The 17,891-nt window shown below is 50.9% G+C and overlaps 1 protein-coding gene across 2 annotated transcripts in view; it reads right to left on the bottom strand.

Annotated features, from left to right (window-relative positions):
• AGAP1 (ArfGAP with GTPase domain, ankyrin repeat and PH domain 1) overlaps window positions 1–17,891 on the bottom strand; it is a 544,145-nt gene that overhangs the window by 118,533 nt on the left and 407,721 nt on the right. For both annotated transcript variants that reach the window (XM_023518254.1, XM_012810434.2), the window contains one exon: window positions 5,577–5,738. In XM_023518254.1, the coding sequence (XP_023374022.1) occupies window positions 5,577–5,738 (162 nt within the window). The remainder of the gene's footprint in view (window positions 1–5,576; window positions 5,739–17,891) is intronic.

Genomic DNA, 17,891 nt, shown 5'->3' with positions numbered 1-17,891 from the left:
CCTGCCACTCTCAGCTTTGGACCTGGGTCTGAGTAGGTTGCCGTGTTGTTGCTTATGTGACTGATACTCAATGACAGAGCAAACATTTTACTGGCCACCAAGAAGATGAGTTCGAGTGAGTAAGATTCCAGACTCTCCTGGAAGTCGTCCAACTCAGGGTCTCCTGAGCTAGGCCAGGTCCCAGTCTCAGGGCAGGACACCTGCTGAGCCAAGTTCCCTGTGGGTGGACTCCAGAGCCTGTGCCAGCTAGTGCTGGCCAAGCCGTACCAGCAGGAAAAACACCTGAGTGAGGCAAAGCGTTGAGAGCTATCACCTGCCTGTGTTTTAGAAGGACCCTTGTAGGCAGTGTGCATTTTCCAAAGGCGAGTCTCCATTTGCATGTGGCCAGAGGTCCAGGGGATGGAGTGCCTCACCTATTGCATCAGGAGCTGCAAATCCCCCCCACCCCCCACGCTCTAAGCCCCCTCATGACAAGACTTAGCTTCTATTTACTTTTCGGATTTTCTCCTTGCATGGTAGGTATTTCCTTCTGCACGGAGCTTCATAGCCCTCCTCAGAGCCTCCCGGAGAGGGAGTCGGTGTTCCCTGCACCAGCTTGTCACTTGCCTGCCTTCTCTACAGGGCCCCGTGCACCCCAGATGCCAGGCCACCCGTGACACCCAGAGCCAGGCACGGCTCCTGCAGCAGCAGGTGCCTGAGGAGCGTCAAGGACGGAAATCTAACCCTTTTAGTTTGTGTGTCCTTAAAAAAAAAAAACAAAAAAACAACTACCAACAATCCTCCTCTGGTCCGTGGGCTCCTCGTGATGGGGATCCTCTGCCCCGCCGCCCTGCCGCCGTCCACTCAGCTTTGTTTATTTCCAACCCGCCGGCTCCCACAAAGGATCTGAGAGCACTTACAGCTTGTGTGTGTTTGTGGCGGCTGGACTGTACCCTGCAGGATGGCTTTTGAGTCAACTGTGCCTAATCTACAATGTCAATGTCTACAGTAAACCCAGATCTACTCAATTTCAGCAAGTGCATTCTCTTGGAAGCTGGAGTTACAACCTGAGAGAGAACTCACTCTCTTTGGGAATGTAATCTGGTTTGTGTGGGGCGTCCGTCAGGATATGTGGCATCTCCTGTCTCTGATGGCTCACAGGGAATGAAACCCTGACAGTGTCTTCGATGCCCTTAGCAGAGTCAAAATTACTACATTTTAGGCAAATCTTTCAGGAAGATGTTCTGATGCCTGGTTTTTCACGTTTGCTGTAATTACCTGCTCAGCACAACTTTTCAGATGTAGTAGCCAACTGTTCAATAATAAAGAAGTTCAATTAAGAAGTCCTTATTGATCAAAAAATTATTGTTGATTATGGAGTTTCCATGAAGCCGTTCATGGAGACTTCTCAGAGTCGCTGGCAAAATTTAAAAAAGGAGCAGACACACAGGGCTGGGGGAATGTCCTCAAGATGAAAAGGAGGAAACCCAGGACCGGTGGACGCCAGAACACGTGCGCAGTCAGCTGTCATCTATTTTACTTCCCCCTCCCCTCCAGCCACCTCCAAATAACACAGAATTAAATGAGAAAGCCCCTGTAGACAGGAAATAAATGCTGACCATGACAGTTCCCAAGCCATGACTTCTAACACACACGCACACGTTTATGGTCTAAAATAGCAAACACACTGTCCTCCCAAGCATGGTGTGCAAAATTCCCAAGTCACCCAACACTGGCTTAAACTGCACGACAGTCAACATAACCAGATTAACGCGAGTGTGCACGCACCTACACGCTGCCTTCTCGTAATAATAAGAACTCAGGAAAAGGAAAACCTGTACGTCACGCATGCACAATTTCTTATTTTCTCTCCAAAGTGCCTTCCAAAACATCAACTAGTTAATAACAAAGAGTCCTCAGGTAAAAGGTAACTGATCAAGAACAGCAGCATCTGTCTCTTAGTATCTAAGTGAAAACAAAACTCCATTTGGTGACTAATTAATTCACCAGCACGGGTGTTTTAAGTTGTAAATAGACCGCATTTAATGAAAAAGTGATGCTTTCTACAGAGTTTTATTTAATAAGATAACTATTCTGTCCTAAATTGGCAGAATATAAAATTAAACTCTACAACAGGTTAGCTTCTCCTAACGTTTTCAATTCAGTGCATTTCTGTCCTTCTGAGTATCTCTGCCTTTGGTGAATATTCTACCCCACACCCTGAGTACAGTTTCTGTGTACATGGAGTCCCCTAGTGATAAACATCGGACTATGTACAACTCATAGATAGAGGCTATTACAGATTATGGGTAAATGTACCTGTTTCCAACTTACATACAATTCAACTTAAGAACAAACCTGCAGAACCGATCTCGCGTGTAGCTCCAGGGGCTACCTGCACGTGTTTCCCTAGTGAGGCTCTAAGCGTCTGGGAGAGAGAGGGGCTGAGTCTAACTCTGCAGTGTCTGCTACAGACAGTGCTGTCTCTCTGGTGGTTGCTTACTGTGTACGTATTTGACGAAAGAATAACACGAGCCACAGTTTCAGATTCTTCTCTGAAAGAGCGAAGGAAAACTAAGTCCCAGACCACTTACAACTCTGGAGTCATGGGGATCTGTCAGCAGTCGGCTGCTCAGTGAGGGCGGCTGCGAGGAGCATTTTCCACCATGACAGAGAGAGGGCCGCTTGTAACTTACCATCTATAAGATAACCTTTCAGCATCCACCCAGAATCCGCCACACTGTGGTTTGGTAAAGACCCAGAATAAACAGCCCAAGGAACAAGATGAGAAAGGTAAAATAAATTTCCCGCAGAGGCCTTTAGACAAAGCACCATGAACCCATGTGGGAGAAAAAAAATCACCAGGATTTCTGCATAGCTTCTTATATAATAAGATCAGGTGGATCCAAACTGGCCCTGCATTTTAAAAGATCTTTGCTACACAACTTGGAGATGTTATGAGCCATATAAAAGTCAGTGTCTTTACATGGAATCTCAGAAATATCAAGGAAGCTATTCAGTCTGCCCCACTCCTAGATTCAAAGGCCGCTCCACACACCTCAAAGACTTGCTTTTTGCCTGGTGGAAAGAGTTTGAGGCAGAGAATTAAGAGACAGTTCTGTCACCTACCAGCAAGCTGACCCTGGACAAGAAAGCCACTTAACCTCTCTCTACTTCAGCCTTTTCACTGGGGAAACAGGGAAATTAGCACTTGATGCAAACTTGCATGAATGTTAGCAAACTAACGAGAACCAGCGATCCGGGGCCCCAGAATGGGGCTGCGGGGACGATTCCTTCATTTTAGCAAGGACAACCTCAATGCCAGACCCTGGATAAGAAGAGACCCAGAAAGCACTGCGATTCAAAGACAATGCCGAGAGGCGACAAGTGATTAAAGATCTGGAAAACCCACACCGCCCAGACCCCTCCCTGGCACATGTAATTAAACCCGGTCCTGCCAGGAACCAGGGCCAGGGTGCTGTTACCCTTCCAGAGGCCACATTTCCAGACAAAGGCCCAACCAGTGGTGCAGCCGCCTGCAGGGCCAGGGGTCACTCCTTCTCAGGGCAGCCCTGGCTCTTCCAGTTTCTGTTAAATACGGGAACAAATTCATCTCCTTGGCACCTGCACCCTCCATCCCCCTGAAACCACTTACGTCATGTGGGACAAGTGAGGCCACGCTCTGCTTGGTGGACCTTCCACCCGCCCGTCATTACTGGTGCCCCGGGGTGTGGGTCCCTGCCACACTCTTCTCCTCTGTCACTTCAGGTTCCCTCCAGAGCATGGGCTTCAGGCCCCAGCACCAGCCTTCCTGGTGATAGCTGACCTCCTTCTGCTGGTCTATGGGTGTCATGAAGCACCCAGATCTCCTTACAGAAGAGCCTCGAGTCCCTCTACTGAAGGCCACAGCCGCCACAGGAGGCTTTCTCCAGATGGCTGCTCTCTCTTCTCCCCCTCACACCCTGGGTCCTGCACCAGATCTGTGGTCCTCTTTTACTTCTGCAGACAGTCCACGTGGAGACTGTCCTCTGCGACTCGGCCTGAGAGTGCCACTGAGTCCCTCAGGCCCCTGATAGGATCAGCTGACTTTCAATGGCACCCACTTTCCTACACCCCGAAGAGATTTAAACCTCGTCATTCCTTCTAGGAGGGTATGTCAACGCTCTAAGAGTCAACTACCACACAGATATCTTCTGCAGAGCTCGTCCAGTGGGGTGGTCGGTGGCATCGGGTGGGGGTACCCTGACCCACAGTCATTATTTGTTCACTGCTGCTGATGTTCAGAACCCTCCTCTGTCACCCGAGAAAATCAGTTTTAATTGGCTAACCTTCTTAGCAGGACGCTTCTGGGATACAAATGGGAAGAACGTGGGGAAGGAGAAGGGCTTTCCTGGAGGGCTGCTGGGCTCTGAACCTGGGTCTTGTCATGAGAAGCACCAAGACGCTGCCCAACCCACAGAGGCTCGGGAGACACGGCCCCTGCGCCCACCCCTTCCTGGGGACGCGCACTGTGGGGCATCCCCAATATGGCCTGCTTACGACTTGTGGTATAAACCTGAACACTCAAATGAGCACAGTATTCAGAAAAACCATGGCAGAAAGAGAGCAAGGAGGAAGGACATGATAATTAAAGGTGGTCCCGGCATGTGGAACCCTTCCTGAGGCCACATGACTGTTGGTCTCATAAGCAATAATATGTGTTACAACAAGGTTTTGAAATTTTAATTTTCCTTTGAAGTATTTCCTTAACTTGAGAAGTGAAAGTAACGCAGTTAATTCAGTGTGGTGTGTGCGTGTGCGCACAGGGAACTCGAGGATCTCCATGTGCACTGGTGGCACGAAGAAAGTGACTTCATACGAAGGAGTCACTTCAGAAAGGTCACATCCAGCTGCCACTGAGAATAAAAACCAAGGAAAGACCCCACAGGTCCCAAGAGGGTCTAGACGACCTCTGGCAGCTGGGATGTTGAGATCACACAAGATAAGCATGGCTGACAGATGTTAACAGAGGAGATGTTTCTCACAACACATCCCTGCAGGCAGCGTCAAGGCAGCTGTCCCGTTAGCCAGCATCAGTGATGCTCCGAGACTAGAAGTGGGGATGGTCTTCACCAGAGTAACTGGTCATGGCCCACCTTGGCATGAGTGGACACTGCCACTCCAGGGAGCCAAGGCAGGGCCAGACCACAGACTGAGATCAGGCACATGACCAGACTCCAGCATCACCACCACCAGCAGCGACTGCCGGAGGCTGGAGCAGGGATTGGGCTGAGTAATTTGAGAATCAGCCAGTGATGAGAAGTCCCCAGGACCCCCCTCGTGCTGCCCTGCAAACTGAAGGGACGCGAGGAACCTGCATTACCGTGGCTGTAGGCAGGTCCTGCATTACTGTGGCTGTAGGCAGATCCTGCATTACTGTGGTTGTAGGTCGTAGGCAGATCCTGCATTACTGTGGTTGTAGGCAGGACCTGCATTACCGTGGCTGTAGGCAGGACCTGCATTACCGTGGTTGTAGGCATGTCGGATTTCACCAATTTGAAAACCGTGAGCAAAGGTCCCGTCGGCGAGCAGCCCCTCCTCCCGCCCGGGAGCCTTACCTTCGGCAGTGCTGGAGAGCCCGTCGGCTTTGAAGTTGCTGGTGCTTTTCTTCCTTCGGTGCTTCTTTCTGTTGGCGTGCGGGGAGGGGGGCGGGTCGAGCTTGGGGCTGGTGGTGCTGGAGATACTTGGGCTGGAACAAACGGAGTCCCCCAGCCCCGTGTCTGCCATCAGACCGGAAAAGGCAAAAGAATACAATGGTAAGCATTTAAAAAGTAAATCCAGCACAAATCCCAAAGCAACGTTCCTGCAACATCATACAAGGCTCTGCAAGTGACAGCAGGTGGCTGGACTGGAGCCCCCAGCCCAGGATGAGCAGAACAGGCTCCCTGGCCCTCACGTGCCACCTGACGGCCACAAACCAGCACTTGTACTTCTCCATCACCTTTCTGCTTTGGGGAATTAAAAATTGTCTACTTTGCAAGACTGAAGTCTGGAAAAGCGAAGTGGTGAGTTTATAACTTTTTGATTATTTTTCTCTTCCCGTACTTACCCTGATACGTTAGAAATGAATAAAGACACCAAGAACAGAGAGGGAAGTGTCCTCTTGAATGGGCGTGACTGTGTGAGCGCGCACACCTGGCATTCCCGGCTCTTCCTTCCCCTCATTACACGTGACTGTCCCTTTATTACCTCATCAGTGGAAGATGCTGCACTATCTTTCCTCACTCTCATGTCCAGCAATAGGGGTTAGAAGTCGAGATAGCAGACCTGCCAATTCTTCATTCACTAAAGCTACCGATTAAAGCTTAAAACCAATACACAGATGTGATTATTCACTACCAGTGAAACTCTCAGCTTACTCCGTCCAGTTTCATTTTTATCAGAGGAGGCTGATGTGCTTCTAAATGGCCAGGAATGCACATGTGATTCTACCAGAACAGAAAAGTACACAGAAAAAGTGACACCCCAAACACCGGCAGCACACAGTCCAAGTCCTGGAAATTCTTTATTTCATGATTTAGCATCTTTATAAGTCCCCCAAACAAGGCGCTTTGCAATCTATTCAGCTCTGCCACTGATTTGTTCTGAGTACATACTGTGGCCAGCAGCTTTTCTGGACGTGTGGTACCTGTCACTGATCTGGAAGGATGGATAAAGATTCCTGTTTGAGTGGCACTGACGCTGTAGCCAGGCCAGCACCTAGAGGACGCTGGAAGGTGGTGAGTGTACAGAGGAAGGGGACATGCCCTGGACTGTGGGGGTGGGGAGCTGGACTCTACCAAGGGACAACCATCGTAGATAGGGTGGTCAGGGTAGGTCTTGCTGGGAAGGGGACACGCCCTGGACTGTGGGGGTGGGAAGCTGGACTCAACCCAGGGACAACCACTGTAGATAGGGTGGTCAGGGTAGGTCTTGCCGGGAAGTAGACCTTCAAACCAAGACTTGACAATGACAAAAGAAACAGGGTAGTCAGGGCAGGGAGGGAGCCTAGTAAATTCAAGAACAGAAGGCCAGGCTCAGCGCCTGTAGCTTAGCGGCTAAGGTGCCAGCCACATACACCAGAGCTGGCAGGTTCGAATCCAGTCCGGGCCTTCCAAACAACAATGACAACTACAACCAAAAAATAGCTGGGCATTGTGGTGGGCACCTGTATTTCCAGCTACTTGGGAGGCTGAGGCAAGAGGATCACTTAAGCCCAAGAGTTTGAGGTTCTGCGAGCTGTGAAGCCACAGCACTCTACCCAGGGTGACAGCTTGGGACTCTGTCTCAAAAAACAAACAAACAAACAAAAAAACTTAGAAGGCCAGGGTGACTGGGGTGGAGGGTGGACGGCAGCAGGCACTGCTGGAGAGGACTCACTCATGCACTGAGGGAACAGGGGGCCACTGCAGGCAGGGCTGTGAGCAGCAAGGTGACATGATTTCAAATATAAACATCCTTGAAATCAAACTGAATTTAAAATATTTTTATTTTGTAAAGTTCTAAAAATGTATCATATACTGAAAAATGAAAAAATACCCAAATAGCTTAAGGTATCTGAGAACATATGTGGTTTTAAGAAAGCCCAGATGCATCTCCTTGGCCATCCCGAGACCAGCAGGAAGGGTCAGTCTCCATTCCCTGCACCCTACACACATGGACACGGTGAGGAAGGGGACCTCAGAGAGCCTTGAGTGAGCAGGACGCCCTGGGCAGCAGCCTCTGTGCCAATGCCGCGTATGCCCGTGGGCAGACTCCATCTCAGGGGGCTGCAGAAACTGTGGCGTCTGGTGTCCCGGTGACTCCTCCCGGCAGGCTACTTTGCGCTGCACACACACTCTGTCCTTAGGGACAGTACTCATGCAGATAGGCTGCTGTCCTGGCGACAGGACAAGAGGTGGTGTTGGCAGTAGGGATTTGGCCACCTGCTTTTCCATGTGTCCCCATGGTGGCCTCCAAGCTTGTCCTGGTGCCCCACCTGTCACCCTCTCAGGGATCTTGATCAGTTATTCCGCTGGGTCCTCCCTCTCCATCAGCTTCCTGTCTGTCTATGTAGGGGAGACGGATGATCATATTTCTTCATCCCCCCACTTTCCTTAAACCGTCCAACTGCAGTGCCAACAGCAGAGCCCTACAGCACAGCCCTACAGAAGTCACGCCGGTCAGGTTCTGTGCAGGGCTCTCCCACACGTGCACGCAGACCCCCCCATGCCCCACTCCAGTATGTTCTGTCATCACCACCTGCATTTTACAAACAAGAGAGATGTTCCGTGACCCATGGAAGACACAGAGCTAGAGTCTGCTCCTGAGTCTGCTCAGAACCACCACATTTCCATCCCCGTGGGCGGTTTCCGTCCATTCTCTTCTCACTCCTCAACGTCCGGCCCCCTCCTCAGTGCTTTACTGTGGCGTCCTGGCTGCCCGCCGTGGCCCACAGCCCCTTTATCTTCCCTGCTCTTACCTTCCTCCCTGTACTGACCTCAAGACACATCTTCCCCCCCACGCCTGCGGAGCCTTCTCCACGCACAGGACACCAAGGACGGTCCCAGTCCCGCCTCTCCCTGCCCTTGGCCCAAGGTTTTACACTCATCTTTCTGAAGCAGTTCTGAGATACATTTTAAGAATACCAGATCCCATTAAATATTAGATAAAAGGCTGGATAAATTAAATTTTATGTATAATTTCAGTCCTCACATTTCAGTGGTCAGTATGACATTCTGGGGGGAGGTGGTCTAGAACCCCAGGATCACCCGATCCTGAAACAATGTGTTTGTCAATGCTCAAGCCTATAGCATTTTTGCCCATGTCAAACGTTTCCTGCCTAGGTTCCAAAAGTCTTCACCCTGCCCCCTCTGTGTTTAGAAGGGCTTTGTGCCAGGACATGGGGAGACAACCTCAGCGTGAGTGTGCCTGTGCTCAGAGGCGCACCCCTAACCCTGCCAGGAAGCACAGGCCGACACAACCACCCCTGCTGCCCTGGGGCCACCTGTTCCTAAGTATTGTGCTGTCCCGGTGTGTCCTCTCATTCAGTAGGCCACGGTAATTCCCAACTTTGCCTGACTCCACATAGACCGGCATCTCTCTGTCTCAGCTCCTACTGGTCCCACTGTGGGGACTCCTGCACTCAGCTGTCATCTAAATCTACCCCTTCCATCACACTCTTTGACAAGAGCAGTACATCCCAGGATTTCTTTTGAGACATTCAGCATGGGCCGTGACGGTCCCACGATGGCCCCACGCAGGTGCGGTGGGGCCTGCGGTCGCCCATTATTCTTTTCGTCTGCTTGTGTCCTGGGGCTATACTTTTTCGCTTTTTACAATGGTCTTCGCTATTCCCAGCTGTTCTGAGCATGCACCTCTATACACCCATCCTCATCAAGAGGAAAGATGCTGAACAGGGTGGGCTGAAGACAGAGCTTCAACACTGCCCCTTTCTCCCCCCATCTCTTCTGGCCAGGAGGCTCCAGCGTCCTTTCCTTCCAACCCTCTGCCTGTTCTGTGTGTCTGACTGGGCCGGGGCGGGAGGGACAGTGCTGGTGACGGTCTCTGGACAAAACTACTGAGGCCTTCGACCTGCCCTTCCATCCTGCCACCTGAGAAGCTGCCTCACAGCTCCTACGCCTCTACCAACCCTGGGGTGATCGTACTTTCACTTTGCTCAAGACAAAAAATGCACAAGAGCCCCACTCAGAAGGGTGCACCCCCACCAAGCCCAACCCCATGGGCAGTGCCGCGGCCCCACACGTTCTACCCTCTTCCAGCTGGCACCAGACGTGCTGCGTCCGCTCCTACAAAACTGCCCCAGGCAGTCCCCATCCTTCTTTAAAGCTTAGCTCCTAGAACGTGTCTGTCCTCATTCCTGCCCATGCCAACCTCACTCTAGTCTGGCTCACATTCTGCTCAGGCCACCTGTGCTTTCCACAGTGGCTGTCAGTGGAAAAGTTGCAGCGGGGTTGCCTCAAGCTCAGCAGGAACGACACAGCCCCTTCCTCTCTGATGGGGAGGTACTAACAGGTGCAGGGAAACCAGGAAGTTCGGGGCCCCACAAGCCGAACGAGGGAACCCCAGGAGATGCCCTCACCCACCCCCACCCCCGGCATCCCCTGGTTGACATTTCATTTCCTGGTGAGAGCATGAGCTTTGTGAAGGAGGCCTTCACATACCCTCTTCATCAGGGCACATCCTAAAACATCTTCAGGATGAATAAAGGGAGCTTGATGTCCATTTGCTGAATTTTATTAAAGAGCTGACCTCTGTTCATTCAAGAGGCACTTACACAGGTGCACAGAACTGCTCTTTGGTGTAAAATAGAGGAGGACTGTAACTTTGTGACTTAACACTAGCCACAAGCACACTTTTGTACCAAACCACTGTGCTGTAGGCGTCTGTTTGGAATGTGTTTTTAGGTGAATAACTATGGCCTTGAATGAAGCCTGTTGATGCTGAGAAAGTGCCCTGTGTCTTCTGCACATATGCACCAAGCAACGTTCCTTGAGCTGGCTGCTGGCAGAGAACAAAGGGCAGAACCCTGTCCCCACAGAGCTGATTTCTAAGGAGTGACAAGAATGCCTATCTAATTTCTTGCTTGATGTCTTCAGTAAAAGAGTATCTTTCCTGAACAAAGCCGGAATCATATCTATGGCAAGTATGTCACTGGCATGGGTCTGCAGACGAGGCAGGAGGCAGGGAGCTTGGTGCATGGCTCCTTTACCAGGCCTGGCACATGCAGGCAGCACATGGCCAGTAGGGAGATTTCGGTGTTACTGAAGTATCAGGCGCTGAGAAGTGGGTGGAGGAGGGACAACAGGAACCCAAGAGCCTCGCCCTGGCCCCTGGAGGGAGGGAGGAAGGTTTTTAAAAGGACACAGGGTTGTCATAGGCAATAAAAACAATGGTGATCTCAAGAAGGACACAGAAAATAAGATCTCTAAGCCTTTTGCATTCTGACTCCAGGGAGCACTGCCTGCCCACCCCAATTGCTGTTCCCAGGGCCAAGGTCCTCCAAGGGGGGTGCTCAGGAAAACCATCCCTGGCCCAGCTTAGAGACAGTGACTTTCTAGCACAGGCTGCAGGGGAGTGTAGGGCCATCTCTGTCATTGCCTCCCCCAGCCATGCACACACTCCAGCACACTGTGGCCTCAGCCCTAGCAATTTGACTCCCACTTTCTTGCTGGAGGGGGCTGGCCAGCAGCACTGTGACCAGGCGTGGAGGTCAGGTGTCGGTGTGGGCTTAGGAGGTAAGGCACACGAAGTGGGAGTGTAGCTGCAGAGAAGGCGATGGAAGCGGCACATGAGGATAAGGGCTGAGGAGAGGGAAGGCCCTGGGTGCAGGGGCCAGGCAGGGGGAGTGGCCCAGGGCTCGCCTGCAGAACGGCCTGTCCTGATCACACTCTGGCCTGCGGTGGCCTCCTGGAGAGAGCCCCACAGGTCTCTAGTGAACTGGGTGTTGGGCTCGGCTGTTAGGATGTTAGAGCCCCAGCTTCTAGATCTCCAGACCGTCCCTTCAGGAGGAGATGTTTAACATTCCCCTGCTTTAAAATATGAGCAATCAAAATGCACCGGCTTCCGCGAGGTGCTTTTCCATCTCCGATGCTCCTCTTGCCTGACAAGGTATCCCTCAAACACAAGAGGCCCCCAGAGCCCCTCCCGAGACACTGTAAATGGGCTCAGCCGCCGCCCGGACGGCGACCCGCTCCTCCCGCCCGAGCGCAGGGGACGCGTTTTATTTTGCAGCAATTACTGGGCACCGGGACAGACGACCAGTGTCGACACATGAAGCATGGGAGGGGAGATGCTCGGGGAAGAAAGGCACGCCAAATTAAAGAGCGAGCGGCCTCATTACTCCACATCCAAACTGGCTTTGACGGGACCCGGGGTCCCGAGCACGGCGCGGAGCCGGGCTGGGCCTGCACCATCCCGTGCGTTCAATGTCAGCCATTAGTTCTTCCCAATCGGGCAGCGAAGCTCAGTGCACACCCCAAAAAATATATAATACGAGCAATAATCATCACAATCTGCAGTCTCTCCGAGCTTCGGTACGTGAAGGATGAGCCAAAGGAGCAGCTTCACTTTTCACTCGGAGAGCTGACAAGCATGACTAGAGGGGGAATAAAATAACACTCCGTCCGCATAAATATCAAGCAGCCTGCTCGGGACTGATGGGCCAGGAATGTATTCTTAGCCATCATTCCAGCAGACAGGCCCAAGGACACTCATAACTTATTTTACAATCATTTAGTTTCAGCTCAAGTGGAAAACGTGACAACTTATCTCTGCTGACAAGATGCCATATTGAACCTCACAATTAACTCTCCCCCGATTATCTGCCCAGCCGATCATTAGCTGGGCAATTTTTGATGAACTGGTGCAGGGAGCTCGTCTCTGTGAGTGTCGTCACCAGGTGCGCTGATAGGTTTCTGACGTCCTGGTGATAGTCAAATAGGCCGGGCTCTGTGCCTGTGATTTCCACCTTCCTCCTGCTCCCAGGGGTCTCCAATGTGGTCACTGGGCGGAAGTGTATTGACCTCTTCTAGCACTGCTGTGGCGATGGCCTTGATCCTGTGAGGCGAGGTCCTTCCCTGACCGCACCGGTGTTTCAGGGAGTGTTGGGCCCTGCAGAGGGACACCTCCCACCACTCATCCTCACGGGGCTTGCGTTGGGAAGAAGACACCAAGAATCTGCTGTAGGAGACGCCCACACTTGGGAAGAGTTGCCAAGGGTTCCTGACTGTTAATTTTCTGTGTGTTCATTAAAGATACAAAATGCTTTAGAACACATGTTCCTAAGAAGTGTGCGTCTAGGTGAAAAAAGAGGGACAGGAAAGGAAGACAAAGGGAAGGAGAGGAGAAGGGAGGGCACGCACCTGCCAGCCTCCTGCCTTCACTGCACCTTAACTTACCTGCTTGGCAGTGCTAGGCACAATACAGTACTAAGATCCCCCCTTTATTGTTATTAAAAGAATTCAAAATTATCAAAGAAAGGGGCATTTGTAGGTGCCAGGAGGAAAATAGCTGAAGGCCAAGACCCTCATAAACTCAAGATGGGGTCATTACAGGAACTAGTAAATTAAAACACACTTCCTTTGATAGAAAGCCAACCGTATAAAGCTAATTTGGATCTTTAATGAGGGCTCTGTTCTTTCTGAAGCTTACAGAGATGTGTAGGCTGGTAAATAAAGAACAGGCCACCTTTGCCATCCAAGGAAATCACAACATCCTGGGTCTCTGTTAAAAGGTGAGTGTGAAGTGAAGTTCAAAACCTCACCCCTTCTCACAGCCCTTTTGACGGGAGCTTTCAGCGGGAGGAGGTTTACTTGAATCCCGATCTCTGAAGATGTTTCAGAGACTGGCATTATTGTCCCTTTCCCTTTGCCGCTCACACGGAGGTACACAATGTCAGAAGGGGCAGCGGGGACGCAGCGGGGGGCCGGGGAAGATGACAGGTGTTAGGGAAAGGAAAAGACGGCACAGCGCTAGACTGAGTTACAAAAACGGGGAGGAAAGGGACACAACAGGAGGGGCCAGAACTGAGGGGAAACACGGGGGAGAAGAGTTTCCTACTTGGGCCATTCTCAATGACACCAAGAGGTCTCTAACAATCAGGCGAAACAAGTTGGAATTTAGGAACCTAAATCTTCATTTAGATGGAGCCCTGGATTCCTGAGACATGGCTTACTATATACACAAAAATAAAGCCTTACCAAAAGAGCACAAATCCTGGTCACTAATTAGGGTACAGGGTTTCTTTTTTTGGATGTGATGAAAATATTTAAAATTGACTGGTGACAGTTGGCTCCTATCTGTGACTATACTAAAAACATTTGAACTGCATGCTTTAAATAGGTGAAGGCTATGTCATGTGAATTTTGCCTCAACAAAGCTACTTTTTTGAAGTGGAAGAGAAAGGGGAGGGTCATCATGTTAAATGGAACACAGCACCTAAATAAAGGCGACAAGTAAGCTCACTGGACAGTCTGGCCAGAAGTGGGAGGGGAGAGCCCGGGCAGCAGGGGCTGGGTAACCCCGGGAACCGAGGTCCTAGGCCATCACAAGACTCGGGCCACAGGCAGAGTTTGGGATTGGGGAACTGATGTGGCTGCCTGGCCTCTGGCCACCTGCCAGGAACTGCCTCTACACAGCAGCCCTTCCTGGGGAGCCGAGGAGAGGCCAGGGGTAGAATGGCCCAGGTTTCTCAAGCTCCTGTATGTCAGCCCTCCCCAAGTCACGTCCCTTCGCTGACTCCTTGGTCACTTCCTTTGCACTGGTCAGAGTCCTGGTCTCTCCCTTCCTGTCCACTGGAACATGCTTTGGCAAGGCATCCTCAAGCGTCTATGGATTGTCCTCACACCTGATGGCTGGCTGGCACCGGACACCCTCATGTGGTTTTAGGGAATGGCAGAAAGCCTGGCGAAGCCAGGGGAGCACTTGGGAATGCAAGCCAGGATTTTATATTTAAGGGTCAAAAATCAAATTGTTCTCCAGTTGATCTTCAGCTGAATGCAAGCTGCATGAAGTTTAAATTAATCCAGTGCCCTCCGAAAAATGTAAAGGCACGCTGAGCGGTGGAAATGAAATCATTTCAAGAGATTCCTGTTTCTCTCTCCTGCCTCATCTCTTTTTACATAATCAGCAGCAACCATTTCTCAAGTTCGGGGCTTGTAGCTGGTAAATTACAAGAGATTCTGCTTCACCTGGAAAGCTGCACTGGCTGAACAGGCTGGGGAAGGACTGAGCATGCCTTGGAGAAAACTCAATTAAATCAGGAAGTTAATTAGATGCATAATCCGTCCCTGAAAACATAAATTTCTCATCTTTAGAAACTCAGCGGTTTCTATGAAAGTCACATGCTGTCAAATTACCAATTGCCACGCAAGAAGGTGCCCTGTCTGTGGCCAGGAAGGCTCCGCACACCTGGCCGTGGCACGGCCTAGTCTAGGCCCTGAATGTCCAGGGCCATGTCATGCTCCTCAAGGGACAGAAATATAACAAAACAAGGCTGCCTCTTCCTGGCACACCCTGCTCTTTATCTCCTGACATCGTGTGGTTTGAAGACACAGAGCGATGGTGTCCTTAGCCTTTAGAAGATCTACAATACAGGAGCCCCGACTTCAAAAGGAGCTCATTTCACTGTGACGTAATATCCCATTGAGCCAGGGTTCAATGTCATAACAAGTAAGTAATGGGATTCTTCTCTTTTTAAGGATTTGCTTAATTACTTCCCTCCTGTTTAGATGGATTTCTAATTTCTGACCATACATCAACACTTTGGTTTATTTTCTATATTTGAGATTATTACTTTAGAGCAGCTTTCAGATGTGGGTTTCAGAAAACAAGCACCCGTGGGGCTCTGGGTACATGCTGCTGAGCCGCAGCCCCAAGCCCTGCACATCTCCCACCAACAGCATGCGGTGAGTGACCAGGCAGGTCAGCTTCACCCTGTCCACCTCCTGACAGGTCCCCAGGATGGCCACAGCCTGAGGTGCAGGGGGGGAGCAGGGCGAGAGCAACATGTGGGGTTCTACAACAAGGCGCCACCCCCAAACCCAGCTGGCCATATAGCCACGTGACCTTAGGTACGACTTCTTTCTTAACTTTCATTTCTTCACAGGCAAAACAGTGCTCCTGAGGCCCCACCCCACCCCTGGCCTGCCTCAGCCCACACCTGCTCTAGCCCCTGCTGAACTCAGGACTGGCAAAGGCAGCTCTGCCCTCCACTCCCATACATGGGAACGTGGTGCCAGGCGATGTGCGGACAGACTAATGGACAGACGGGGCCACCCCTCAGTCAGGTTCTGTCCTAGGAGCCATGACATTCAGTGTCAGGCACATACTGAAGGGACCACAGTAAGCACAAACGTCCCCAGAGCACAGTGGCCTGCGGAGGGGACACCCTGCAGCCTCCTTTGTTCCCTAAGACCAGGCCGACACAGCTGCAAAGGGCCATCTGGCCTTTCCAAATAACCATCCGGCATGGTTAAAACTAAGGACTTCACACAGAGAGCACTGACACAAATAACGCTGAGAGGAAACCAGGCATGTGAGGGAAACAGTTCTGATAACAGAGAGCATCTTGGGAAATGTGCTTTGAGCTACGCCATGCTGAGAGGCGGGCGCGCTACAGTGTGAGGGAGGCCAGGCAGCCCCTCCTGCATGGCCACACGTGAGACCCTCCCCAGCCCCCATGGTGGAGGGGCCGCCCTCTTCTTGGCTCCCCCAAACACTGCACCCGTCATGGCCCTTAGCACACCCTGATTTGGTTCCCTGGCGGTTTCCTTTCTGTGGTTGTGTCTCTGTGATTTTTTTCTAACTTCCTTACCTACGCCCATCGGCAAGCAGGCACCAAGCACAGAACAGATGCTCAGTGAAAAGTAAAAAAGTAAAGAAAGGACTGTGCCAGGCAAGACGCTGGGGTGCAGAGAAAAGTAACTACATCTCAGCGCAGGAAAACCCAGCACACCTGGAACTGTGTATGTCAAGACCTAGGAGGTTGTTTTGTGTGTGTGTGTTTTTTGGCTGGGGGTGGGTTTGAACCTGCCACCTCCAGCATATGGGGCCAGAGCCCTACTCCTTTGAGCCACAGGCGCTGCCCAAGACCTAGGAGTTTTAAATATTACTTACATACTAGCTGAAAAACCTGCTTTACATACCCTTACAGCTTGAGTATTTTGGAGAATAAAGGATTTAAGCCTGTATTATGGTAATAAACTATATCTCCTTTCCCTGAGGCATCACGTGTAACCTTTTCTTAGGTTTTAAGTCACCTGTCAAAAATATCAAAGTATTTTTTGGGAGTGAAATCAAATGCTAATTTGTGAAGTTCATTCCACCCCTTTTTTGGTCTGTCCTCATAGAAATACCTTGTAAACATCTAAATATTTGAAACATCTGTTCCATGTGGTTTCCTGACTCTCCTACACGTGGGATGGGAGGTTTGACTCTGAATGGGATCCTGCGGCTCCTGGCCTCTCTGGGTGGTGGGTGGCACGCTAGAGCTGGCAGGCAGTGATAGCATTACAGTATTGGTGCCTGGCAGGGAGGCTCGGCCACTTGAAAGAGGCCCTGCATGCCCTTCCACCACACCTGCTCTAACATGTGCCCCTCTCAAGGGGGTGGAGGGCACTTAGCAGGACCCCCACTCCTGGAGCCGCCAGCCCCTAGGGATGCTTGGAGGGGTTGGTTTATCCAAACCACTCATTCACAGTGACCCTGAACAGCAAGGCCTGGAGCTGGAGCTGGAGTGGGGAGCCAGCAACCTCGGAGGACCCCTAGACAGTGAGTTCAGCATTAGGGGCACCACACAGGACTTCCTACACTCAGTGGGAGGCACTGCTACAGGCTCTGAAGCAAAACAACGATATCTCTGGCTTAAAAAGAAGACAAGATATACAGCACAAAAACCTAACCAGCAAATCCAGTCCGAATTCTATATTGCTACAGATAGACGTGTAGGCACAAAGGTATTCAAAATGTACTTTCTTAAACCCGCATTGCGAGCTGCCTTGGCACCTGTTCTGTACCGGCATAACCTCCTAACACTGTAAACACTTTTGGTAAAAATATAGAAAAGTCTCCATTATTTCAATTTGAGGATCTGTCCTATGAAACTAAAAAAAAAAAAGTTTTAGATGACTTTGGCAGCTATTGAAAAGAGAATATTTTTCTCTCCCGCTGTTTTTGAATTTTGCTAACCCACTGCTAATGACTAATGACCGCGCTACATATTTCATGTAGATTCCAGGGCTGGGGTTAGCCTCTCACTTCCCCTGCCTGGAAACCAGACATTATCAAGCCCCTCACGTCTCTGACTAGCACCGGTGAGCTCTGCTGGGCACCTTCACCTGAATGGAGAGGCGGAAACTCTGAGGTCATCTGAGCACTGAGCACTGGAATCAGTG

The sequence above is a fragment of the Otolemur garnettii genome, unplaced genomic scaffold (genome assembly GCF_000181295.1).
Source record: "Otolemur garnettii isolate 467f Iridium unplaced genomic scaffold, OtoGar3 scaffold00133, whole genome shotgun sequence".
In the NCBI taxonomy this organism is placed as follows: Eukaryota; Metazoa; Chordata; class Mammalia; order Primates; family Galagidae; genus Otolemur; species Otolemur garnettii.
The sequence above is the reverse complement of the archived record's forward strand: the minus strand, read 5'-3'. Positions and strand labels throughout refer to the sequence as shown.